Genomic DNA, 10,916 nt, shown 5'->3' on the forward strand with positions numbered 1-10,916 from the left:
ACCTAAAAGAAACCAAAGTGCTTATGCAAGCTAATTCTTCTAATCCCCTTTTCTCACTTTACAGATGGGTAAACTGAGAACCAAAGGGTGATTTACCCCAATGCACAAAGGTGATAAAATAGTGGTAGCACCAAGGCTAGAGCTTGTTGGGTCGTCTATCTTTCAAAACAGTGCTGTGGTACGTTAAAAGTCCCTCATCAGTAAAAATAGTGAAAAGAATTTCTGGGAAATTAAAACTAAAAGTAAATTTTATAGAATAAAAAAATACCTAAATATAATCTGGCAAAAAAAATGAGAACTCAGTTAAAAAAAAAAAAACACTTTCAAACATTCTGGCTATTATAATGATAAAGGCATGCAAGTAAAATAAGGAAGAAATCATTTAACCAAAAAATTCAATTCAAAACTTTTTAGAAGTTAGAATACATACTTGAATTTGGAGCGGGTGAATCATTAGTTTCATTAACATTTCCTGATCTGGTAAAACAGAATCCAAATCTAGTTCTTGACACTTCACAGCCTAAAAATTATTATTCAAAAAGTTACTAATTCAAAATTTATTTTCCAATATTCAAAAAGAAATTATGCTGAGTAGAAAACACACAGAGAGAGACAGAGACAGAGACAGACAGAACTGTTTAATGACCAATCTTACCTTACTCAAAAACATGGCATAGTAACGATGCAGTGGTAGATGAAAACTGACCTGGTTAGGGGCTGGCTGGAATAAACAAGCAAAAATTCGCAAGTCAAAGAATATTTTATAAAAGTTCAAAGAAGGTTTTAAAATGTTAAAACCTTTCTTTCACTTTGACTTATTCCTACACTTTTTCATCAAAACTTGAAATTTTAGAAGATATAGCTAAAAACAATCACTACAGATAAAACTATTCCCTTTTAAATATGTAAATGCAAGCTCCTTGAAGACAAAAATTAGATACTACTCATCTTTGAATCCTCCACAGCATCTACCACCAGTTGCTGTCCAGTCGATTCTGACTCATGGCAACCCCACGTGTGTCAGAGTAGAACTGTGCTCCACAAAGTTTTCAATGGCTGATTTTTCAGAAGTAGATCACCAGGCCTTTCTTCTGCAGTGTCTCTGGATGGACTCAAACCTCCAACCTTTCGATTAGCAGCCAAGCACATTAACCGTCTGAACCACTCAGAAACTCCCCACAGCATCTAGCAAGTATTAAATTTCTTAAACTTAATTAAGCTAAAGCAAATAATCATATAGAAATAGGACAGACTTCCCTCTACAGCGGGCCATTTGAGAATCCTCAGGTGCATGCGTACCAAACATGATGAGAGTAATAAGAATAATAAGTGCAGCCAGCATTCATTAAGCACATACTATGTACCAATCACTGTGCTAAACACTTGATTTACATTACCTCATTTAATCCTGACAAGAACACTACTGGGTTGTTAGCTGCCATGGAGTCAGCCCCTGACTCATGGTGGCCCCATGTGTGACAGAGTAGAACTGCTCCATAGGGTTTTCTTGGCTGTAATCTTTACAGAAGCAGATTGCCAGGCCTTTCTTCCTTGGTACCGCTGGTGGCTATGAACCACCAGCCTTTAGGTTAGAGGTTGTGCGCAAACCACTTTTAAGGTTCCATAAGGACCACAAATACAGTGTATCCAAACCACTTTGCCGTAAAACTCAACCTTCCTCAATGTTTCTTCTCCAAACTCCTAGTAATTCAAATCTGAAATGTAGACTACTTCGTTCTCACAAGTCCCCCACATCTGCAGGCACCAATGTGTGTTTGATTTCTAATCATCTCTTAAATTTTTTCTACACTATCCCTAACTAACCTTAGCTCAGACTTTTAATATTTAGTGCCTAGATTGTGGCAGTAACCCCTGATTCTACTCTTACCCTTGGAAAGATACCTTTTGTAGTGTGTGCACAGCTCCCAACCTTCCCCATCCTCCAAGAACAGCCCCTTGCACACTCACATGGGATTGGAACCTAACAGCCAAGTTTATAGTAACCACATTTGACTGAGATCAGGTCCAAACCCATACCCACTGTGGTCGAGTCAGTTCTGACTCATAGCGACCCTACAAGACAGACAGCAGAACTGCCCCACAGGTTTTCCAAGGCTGTAGAATCTTTACAGAAGCAGACTGCCACATCTTTCTCCTGTGGAGCGGCTGGTGGTTCAAACTGTCAACTCTTCAGTTAGCAGCCAAGCGCTTAACCACTGTACCACCAGGACTCCTTGGAATCAGGATGGGGATACAAACCTGTGCTTGACTAACCTTGAGTAACACATCTTCTCCCTAGTTAAACCTCTGCTTCTAAGGAAGTAGTTTTACTAGAACATTATTTAATTTTGCACTTCCCCATACAATCCTTTAATGACTCCCAAGGATTTGAATCTCATGATAACCTTTCAACTCCTGAGAAGAAAGGGCTTATCTATCCAGCCTCACCTCCTTTCACACAAAATCATGCACTACAGGTAGTTCACCTAACCCAACAGGCCACGTGCCTTTGAATATACTGTTCTCTCTGCTTCCAATGCTCTAAACCCCTTCATCCACCGAATAACACATCTTTTTAAGACTTTGCTCAAATCACGCTTCTACAAAGAAGCCTTCCTGAGTCTCTCAGGCTAAATCAGGTGCTTTCCTCTATCCTCCCCCATAGCACCCTGATCACAACTTCACAAAAGCACTACAATCAAATTAATCATTTACTTGTCTTCCACTTCCACTTCCTTAAAGAGAGGGCAGTTTCATCACCGTATCCCCAGTGTCTAGAACATAGTAAACATTCAATAAATATCTGCTGATTGAATGAATGCACACTCTACTCTCCTCTGATGAGAGGATCACAATCAAATTGCCCTGCTACACACTCACAATCATTGCCATACGTGGTATGCGTGCATTTGCAGATTCCCAAATGGCTTATGTTGTAGAGGGAAATGTATTCCATCCTTGTGTCTAAATGATTATTTGCTAGTGAGGAGCCCTGTTGGCAAAGCAGTTAAGTGCTCAGCTGCTAACCAAAAGGTCAGCATTTCGAACCCACCAGCCACTCTGTGGGAGAAAGATGCGGCAGTCTGCTTCCATACAGATTACAGCCTTGGAAACCCTACAGGGCAGTTCTACTCTGTCCTGTAAGGTCACTATGAGTTAGAATTGACTCTACGGCAATGGGTTTGGTTTTTTTGGATTTTTTGCTTTAGCTCAATTCAGTTCAAAAAATATTATTTGCTTAATAATATTGTATTACCTTAATAACTTCTGACATTATCCACCCACAGGGATGGATTCTTCACACACATAGTATGTTCCTCATATTCAATCCTCATTAGTAAATTTTATCATCCTTAATAAACATAGGCGGAAACGAACTCAATAGGGTTTGAAAAAAACATCCGTGTCTCATAGTTGGTCTGTGACAGAGCCACACCGTACATTCAGTTCTCACTCCAAAGCTCTTTTCACTGTTCACAGCCAATATGGCTTAAACACTACCAAAGAGCTGAGAGACATTAGCTCTGGATTCAGAACTACCAGTACTTTGCTACGTAACTATAAGCAAGTCATTTAGAGTTTCTGCTTCTCAACTTCACATCTACAAAAAAGGGGGAATAATAATATCTTTCTCTACCTCACAGGGTTTTGAGGAACAAATAAACATATCAAAGAACTTTAAGAAACAAAAGCTTCTTTTTTTATTGTACTTTAGATGAAGATTTTAGAATAAATAGCTTCTCATTAAACCGTCAGTACACATATTGTTTTATGACATAGGTTAATAATCCCACGACATGTCAACACTCTCCCTTCTCGACCCTAGAGGACTTTTTTTTTTTTTTTTTTTTTGGGTGAAAATATACATAGCCAAATTTACACCATTTCCAAAGTTTCTACATGTACAATTCAGTGACATCGATTACATTCTCGCACTTGTGCTGCTATTCTCACTATCCTTTTCCAAATTATTCCATCACCATTATCTTCAACTCACTGCCCCCTAGGCTTCCCATCAAATCTTTTGAGTTGCCATTGTCAATTTGATCTCATATAGTTTTTATTTTTTTGTACCTTAGATGAAGGTTTGCAGAACAAATAGTTTCTCATTAAACAGTCAGCACGCATACTGCCCTATGACAATGGTTAACAACCCGATGACATGTCAACACTGTATCTTCTCAACCTTGGGTTACCTATCACCAGCTTTCTTGTCCCCTCCTGCCTGCTAGTCCTTCTCCCTGGACTGCTGTGCTTCATTAGTCCCGAAGAAATAAAAACTTTTAAACACCATATAAGAATACAACATATTGTTTGCTTCCTCGTATTTTCTCTTCTACTAAAAAATCAATTTAAATTCTTTACAACATTTGGCATCTTCCTAAACATATTTCTGTGTGAGAAACAAATAGACTGAGTGAGCTACTATCTCCTTGAGTTCAGTTGTTCTGTATAACATACATAATTCTAACTTTCCTTAATTCCATCTCTGAGTGTAACCATGGATTAATTTCATGTCAAACATTTACTACATAATCCTCTGTGTGTAATCCAATTCCCCCTCTACGTCATCTCCTGCTGTCTTAGTGATGTTATCATGTCCACAATAATTCCTAAAGTTTCAAATACCAAGTAGAACTGGGTTAGAGACACTCCAGTTTAGGGACTAATCCTGGATGGGATGAAGAAAGAGTAAAGCAGGTAAAAGCAGGATGGAGCTCTGTGGAGGCTAGAGAATGAAGACTGACCCATTACCGCTTATAAAAACAAAGTTTAAGCTCAAAGACCAACAATTAGAAAAAGAATCAAGGAGATTTGGTGAAGGCAAAATCAGAATCTAAATAGGCAAAATCCAGGCCAGAGGCTTAAAGTGGACACAAATACTGGGGGACAGGTGATCAGGGATGGGTAATAAATGAGTTTGGGGCTGAAAGGATTAGAATTAAAGACAGCAGAGACATAAAATGACACTCATGAAGAGTGTGCTTCTTAACTCAAGTAGATACATGAGACTAAATGGGCAGCTCCTATCCGGAGCCAAGATGAGAAGGCAGAGAGGGTCAGGAGCTGGTTGAACGGACACAGGAAATCTGGGGTGGAAAGGAAGAGTGTGCTGTCACAGTATAGGGAGAGCAACCAGGGTCACATAACAATGTGTGTATAAATTTTTGTATGAGAAACTAACTTGAATTGTAAACTTTCACTTAAAGCACACAAAAAATAATAAAGACAGCAGGGGGCTCTTCCCTTCCAGAACAATTGAGTCCCCGAAAGCCACTGGGGAGTTGGGGAGAGGGGCACAGCAAAATAGGCATCTACAGATGAGGGGTCTGAAGACAGAGATGTCAGAGCCCACGTGGGGTAAGGAGGGCAACCATGTACTTTGGGGCAGGTGAGATGGAGAGGAGGGGGGTGACAAGCTGGTATGGGAAGGCCAGAGGGGCAGGGGAAGTAGGGGCATAGGGAATCAGAGCCAGAGCAGAGTGAAAAGGACATCCACACAGCAAGGCAACCAAGTGTAGTATGTCAGAGCCCAATCAGAGGAAGGAGGGAATCCATGGGGAAACTGGCTGATGTTGGAAGCAGAAGGGCATTCCAGGGTGGGGAGTTAGAGCCTAAGTAGGATGAGGACGGTATCCGCATTTGTCTGTGGGAGTGGTAGAGGGGGTAAAATGAGGAGTCACAGCCCAAGCAGGGAGAAGAGGGCATCCATGTGAAGAAAAGGCAGCAACTGAGATAAAAGATTGGTTATATATAAGAAAGTTGATTAAATAAGTAAACATACAAAGGATAATAGAACCCAGGTTTCTCATTGTTGGAGAAAATTAGAACAAATCCTGTGGTGTTAGACTGAGATTGAAAGTATCAGTGTGATGACAGTTCTGACAGGGATCACGGTAGAGAGCTCCAGACAGAGCAGGAGAAAAATGTAGAACAAAATTCAAATTCACAAAAAAGACCAGACTTACTGGTCTGACAGAAACTGAATGAACTCCTAAGACTATGCCCCACCCCAGACACCCTGCTAACTCAAACTGAAGCCACTCCTGAAGTACACCTTTCAGCCAAAGATTAGACAGTCCTATAAAACAAACAATAACACACGCCAAATAGTTCAATCAAGTATAGAAGACCAAATGGGCAATGCCTGCCCAAAAGCAAAGACAGGCAGGAAAGAACAGGAAACCTGGAGGAATGAACACAGGGAACCCAGGGTATAAAGGGAAAGCGGGAAAGTGCTGACACATTATGGGGACTGCAACCAATGTTACAAAACAATCTGTGCACAAATTTTTGAATCAGAAACTAATCTGTGCTGTAAACTTTGAACTAAAATGCAGTAACATTAAAAAAGAAAATAATGTGAACTCCTACTTTTAATATATATAAATAGATACAGAAATAAATATAGCTATAAATGAGTGTGTGTATACATACACCAAACACCAAAACCAAACTCAATGCTGTTGAGTCAATTCCAACTCACTGCAACCCTACAGGACAGAGAAGAACTGCCCCAGAGGGTTTACAAGGCTCTAATCTTTAGGGAAGCAGACTGCCACATCTTTCTCCCATGGTGTACATACATATACATATATCCATTCCTTAGCTCTGTTCATTGAGAGGGCCTGGGATCAATGACACCCCAATATCAATGAGCAGATCTATCACCTAGATCTTTCTTTATAAATGCTGTTCTCCACTAAAAGCAACCAGGGATCCTTGGAGAAATACCTAATTCCAGGAATGAAGTATGGAAAATATAAGGTGAGCCTGAAATATCTTGTTGGACCAGAAAGCAAGGAAGTGGTGAAAGAATGATGGGCAAGTCTAAAGGACACAAAAGCCACCTTAAAGGAGCTTTTACTTTAAGCAATTAACAATTTGAGCATCAGTAATAATAGCAATGGATTATAACTCACTGATTAATATAGATAACTAAATCTCTATAAATAAAAATAAACAAATTAACTGAAAATCTGATGAGAAATTAGATTAACTGTATTAATTACAATGGGGAAAAGAGTAACTTTATGGTGGAGAAGTCTGGCAGACACCACCCTAATGAAGTGATCAAAGGGAATATCATCAGTAATAGGACAACCACCAGGTAAGATACAATGAAAAGATTGTAGTATCATTTTTATGATATTTCTGCCAAAGATGCATGATCTGAATGTAATCATAAGAGAAACCCAAACTGAGGCACATTCTATTAAATAATAAGCTCTATTTTTCAAAAAAGTCATTGTCCTGAAAGGCAGAGAAAGACTCAGCAACTGTTCCAGAAGGAGACTAGAAACATAACTAAATGAAACATGTGATTCTGAACTGGATCCTTTGGCTATAAAGGGCATCACTGGACAACTGATAAAACAAGAATGAGGTCTAGCAATTGTTGTTGCTGTTGTTGCGTGCCATCAAGTCAATTCCAACTCATAGCGACCCTACAGGACAGAGTAGAACTGCCCCACAGAGTTTCCAAGAAGCAAATGGTGGATCTGAACTACTGGGCTTTTGGTTAGCAGCCTAAGCTCTTAACCACTTCGCCACCAGGGCTCTGTGCTCTAACAATTAGGTGGTAATAATATACTAATGCTAATTTCCTAAGTTTTAAAGTTATATTTTGATTGTGTAGAAGAATGTCCCTGTTTGTAAGTAATATAGGCTAAAGTATTTGGGGAAAATGGAGCATCAAGTCAACAACTGATTAAGGATAAAAAAAAAAAAAAGTTCTTTGTATTCTACTTCCAACTTTTCAGTAAGTTTTGTGATTGTTCCTAAATTAAAAAGAAAGAAGACAGAAAAGAAACATACAAAGGTGCCCCCACTGAGGGGGAAAAAAAAAAAAGACAGCAGGAGTTCTATCTGCCCAGGGGTTCAGAAATCAAGATGGGGAGCAAGAGGATAGGGCTGTCTGAAACACAGTCTTCCTTCTACATATATGGCACTTCATAAGTGGAACAGAAAGGTGCTCCTGATAGTAAATTTGGCTGGCTAATTAAAAGCAATCCCTTTTTCAATTCATATACAGCACACTCTATGCCAACTCTGAATGGCAATTCAACAGAATGCGGAAATTATTGAACAATACCATTAATAACACACACAAGTAAAGTTTTCCTGAAGATTATTCAAAAGCAGCTGTAGCCATACACTGACAGGAGAGTGCCATAAATTTAAGCCAGATTCAGGAGAGGACATGGAATGAGGGACATCATTGCTGATGTCAGACAGATCTTGGTTGAAAACACAAAATACCAGAAAGATGTTTCCCTGTGTTTTATTGACTATGCAAAGGCATTCGACTGTGTGGGTCATAAAAAATTACAGATAACACTGCAAAGAATGGGAATTCCAGAACACTTAATGAGGAACCTGCACACAGATCAAGAGGCAGTCGTTCAAACAGAACAAGGGAAACTACATGGTTTAAAGTCAGAAAAGCTGTGATTCAGGGTTGCATCTTTTCACCATACTTATTCGATCAGTACGCTGAGCAAATAATCCAAGAAGCTGGACTATATAAAGAATAACGCAACATCAGGATTGGAGGAAGACTCATAAACAACTTGTAATACACAGATGACACAACCTTGCTTGCTAAAAGTGAAGAGGACTTGAAGCACCTACTGATGAAGATCAAAGACTACAGCCTTCAGAATGGATTACACCTCATCATAAAGCAAACAAAAATCCTCACAACTGGACCAATAAGCAACATCATGATAAACAGAGAAAAGACTGACGTTGTCAAAGATTTCATTTTACTTGGATTCACAATCAATGCCCATGGAAGCAGCAGTCAAGAAATCAAACAACGTATTGCACTGAGCAAATCTGCTGCAAAAGACCTGTCTAAAGTGTTAAAAAGCAAAGATGTCACTCTGAGGACTAAGGTGCGCCTGACCCAAGCCATGGTATTTTCAACTGCCTCATACACATGTGAAAGCTGGACAATGAATAAGAAAGACCGAAGAACTCACACCTTTGAACTACGGTGTTGGTGAAGAATATTGAATATGCCATGGACTTCCAGAGAACGAACAAATATGTTTTGGAATAAGTACAGCCAGAACGCTTCTTAGAAGCAAGAATGGCGAGACGTCGTCTCACATTCTTTGGATGTGTTATCAGAAGGGATCAGTCCCTGGAGAAGGACATCATGCTTGGTAAACTATAAGGTCAGCGAAAAAAAAGGAGACCCTCAAGGAGATGGACTGACACAGTGGCTGCAACAATAGGCTCAAGCATAACGACTGTTAGAATAGTCTAGGACGGAACAGTGTTTTGTTTTGTTTTGTTACACATGGGGTCGCTATGAGTCAGAACCAACTTAACAGCTCCTAACAATGACAACATGCCAACTCTTCTCAGTTCATTACTAATAATAATCACCTTTGTTCAAGTCCCTCTTTTCATACCCAAGGAGAAAAGCTATGATAAGCTTTCCATTAATCTTCCCCGTTTTATTCACATTTGCACTGTTACTTTTACCTCTTCAGATGAAACTATTTCTCAATCCTGAGAAATATTGAGACATACATATACATTTAATAACAGAACAAGAAAGTATGCCTGTCTTCTCTAGGAAATAAGCAGGTATGATATTATGCTCTGAAATCTTCTAAATGTCAAGGAACTAGTCTCCCCTTTCCACTTCTCCTTTTTTAAAGCCTAATCATATGTACATTCTTACTTTTTACCTTTTCCCATTCATTAATTTCAACACTAAATGAGAGCTAACACTTTTTTCTTAAGTACTTTTACATATATCAAAAATACACATACCTCATCTACGAAGTTAATAGCATCAAACCAGTCTTGAAGAGCTTCAAGGCAGTATCTAACAACATTTCGGGTATATTCTTGAGTTTCCTAGAATAATAAGTTATATAAATTTTGTAATTTATACACATATATATTTTCAACTTCAGATTATATGTAATACATAAGAATAAAGTATATACATTGTGTGTGTGTATATATATATTATATAATGGTAAAATACATAAACTTTCAAGATTACTTCTGTATTTGCCATTTCAAAAAATCTTCCCTTCACAGAATAATTGTAACAATCTGTGACAATCTGTGACAATTGTGATACTTAACACATATGCTACCTTTTATATAATAAGTTCCTGAAAATTGGTGAAAGCTGAAATAGATTTATGAGCTGTAAGTCAGGTTCCATTTCAAGAGACCTCAAAAATATTATAAATTCCCTAACTGTGGCTCATGCAAACCTCTTGGTCAGCAGCAAAAACCTTCATAGGTGCATAAATGTGGTCACCAGGCAGCTATTAGCTAAAGCTGGTCCTCATATTTCACTTTCAGCTGGTCTTCAACTTATCCCTCTAATTCACCTCAGAGGATGAAACAGATGGTTACAAAGCCCTTAATCCTTAAACTTTCAGCCAAGGCTCATTAGGCTGCTAGAGAGGAGGGGAAAAAAAGGATTCCTCTATTGCAGTATAATCCATATTCAGCAAAGGGCCACCACCAAAAATATAAAAATAAAACACGTGCCAATGAGGCTTCCCATCTGACTGACTGTCCTCACCCCCCCCCCGCCCCGCCCCAATCTCTGCCCATAACTCCGAGAGGAGAGTAGATGGGTGAAACAGTAAGGCAACGGTTTGGGCAAAGAGGCTGGGCTGTCCTACGGGGAGGTCCATCAGAATCAGCAGCTCTAAGTGAGTGAGAAAACGCCTTGCTCCCCTGACATCTGAGCTCCTTGTTACAGTACTTACAGAGAGGCAGGGAGAAGATGGAGAAACCAACGCAGCCCTGAGGCAGGGGCTAGTGGCAAGCAGAACACGCAATACAGGAAATTAAAAAGATTAGAGAAGAGCATAATGACAAATTTAACAGGCTGCAAGAATCCATAGAGAGACAGCAATCAGAAATCC

General features: G+C 39.3%; 1 protein-coding gene across 8 annotated transcripts in view; it reads right to left on the reverse strand.

Annotated features, from left to right (window-relative positions):
- UBR3 (ubiquitin protein ligase E3 component n-recognin 3) overlaps positions 1 to 10,916 on the reverse strand; it is a 254,201-nt gene that overhangs the window by 145,957 nt on the left and 97,328 nt on the right. For all 8 annotated transcript variants that reach the window (XR_002823969.1, XM_023730582.1, XM_023730581.1 and 5 more), the window contains exons 11-13: positions 9,793 to 9,879; positions 656 to 721; positions 431 to 520 (exon numbers count right to left, since the gene is read on the reverse strand). Coding sequence is in view for 7 of the 8 variants with exons in the window: in XM_023730582.1 (XP_023586350.1) it covers positions 431 to 520; positions 656 to 721; positions 9,793 to 9,879 (243 nt within the window). In the remaining variant the exon portion in view is untranslated. The remainder of the gene's footprint in view (positions 1 to 430; positions 521 to 655; positions 722 to 9,792; positions 9,880 to 10,916) is intronic.

This window comes from Trichechus manatus, unplaced genomic scaffold, assembly GCF_000243295.1.
Source record: "Trichechus manatus latirostris isolate Lorelei unplaced genomic scaffold, TriManLat1.0 scaffold00037, whole genome shotgun sequence".
Classification (NCBI taxonomy): Eukaryota; Metazoa; Chordata; class Mammalia; order Sirenia; family Trichechidae; genus Trichechus; species Trichechus manatus.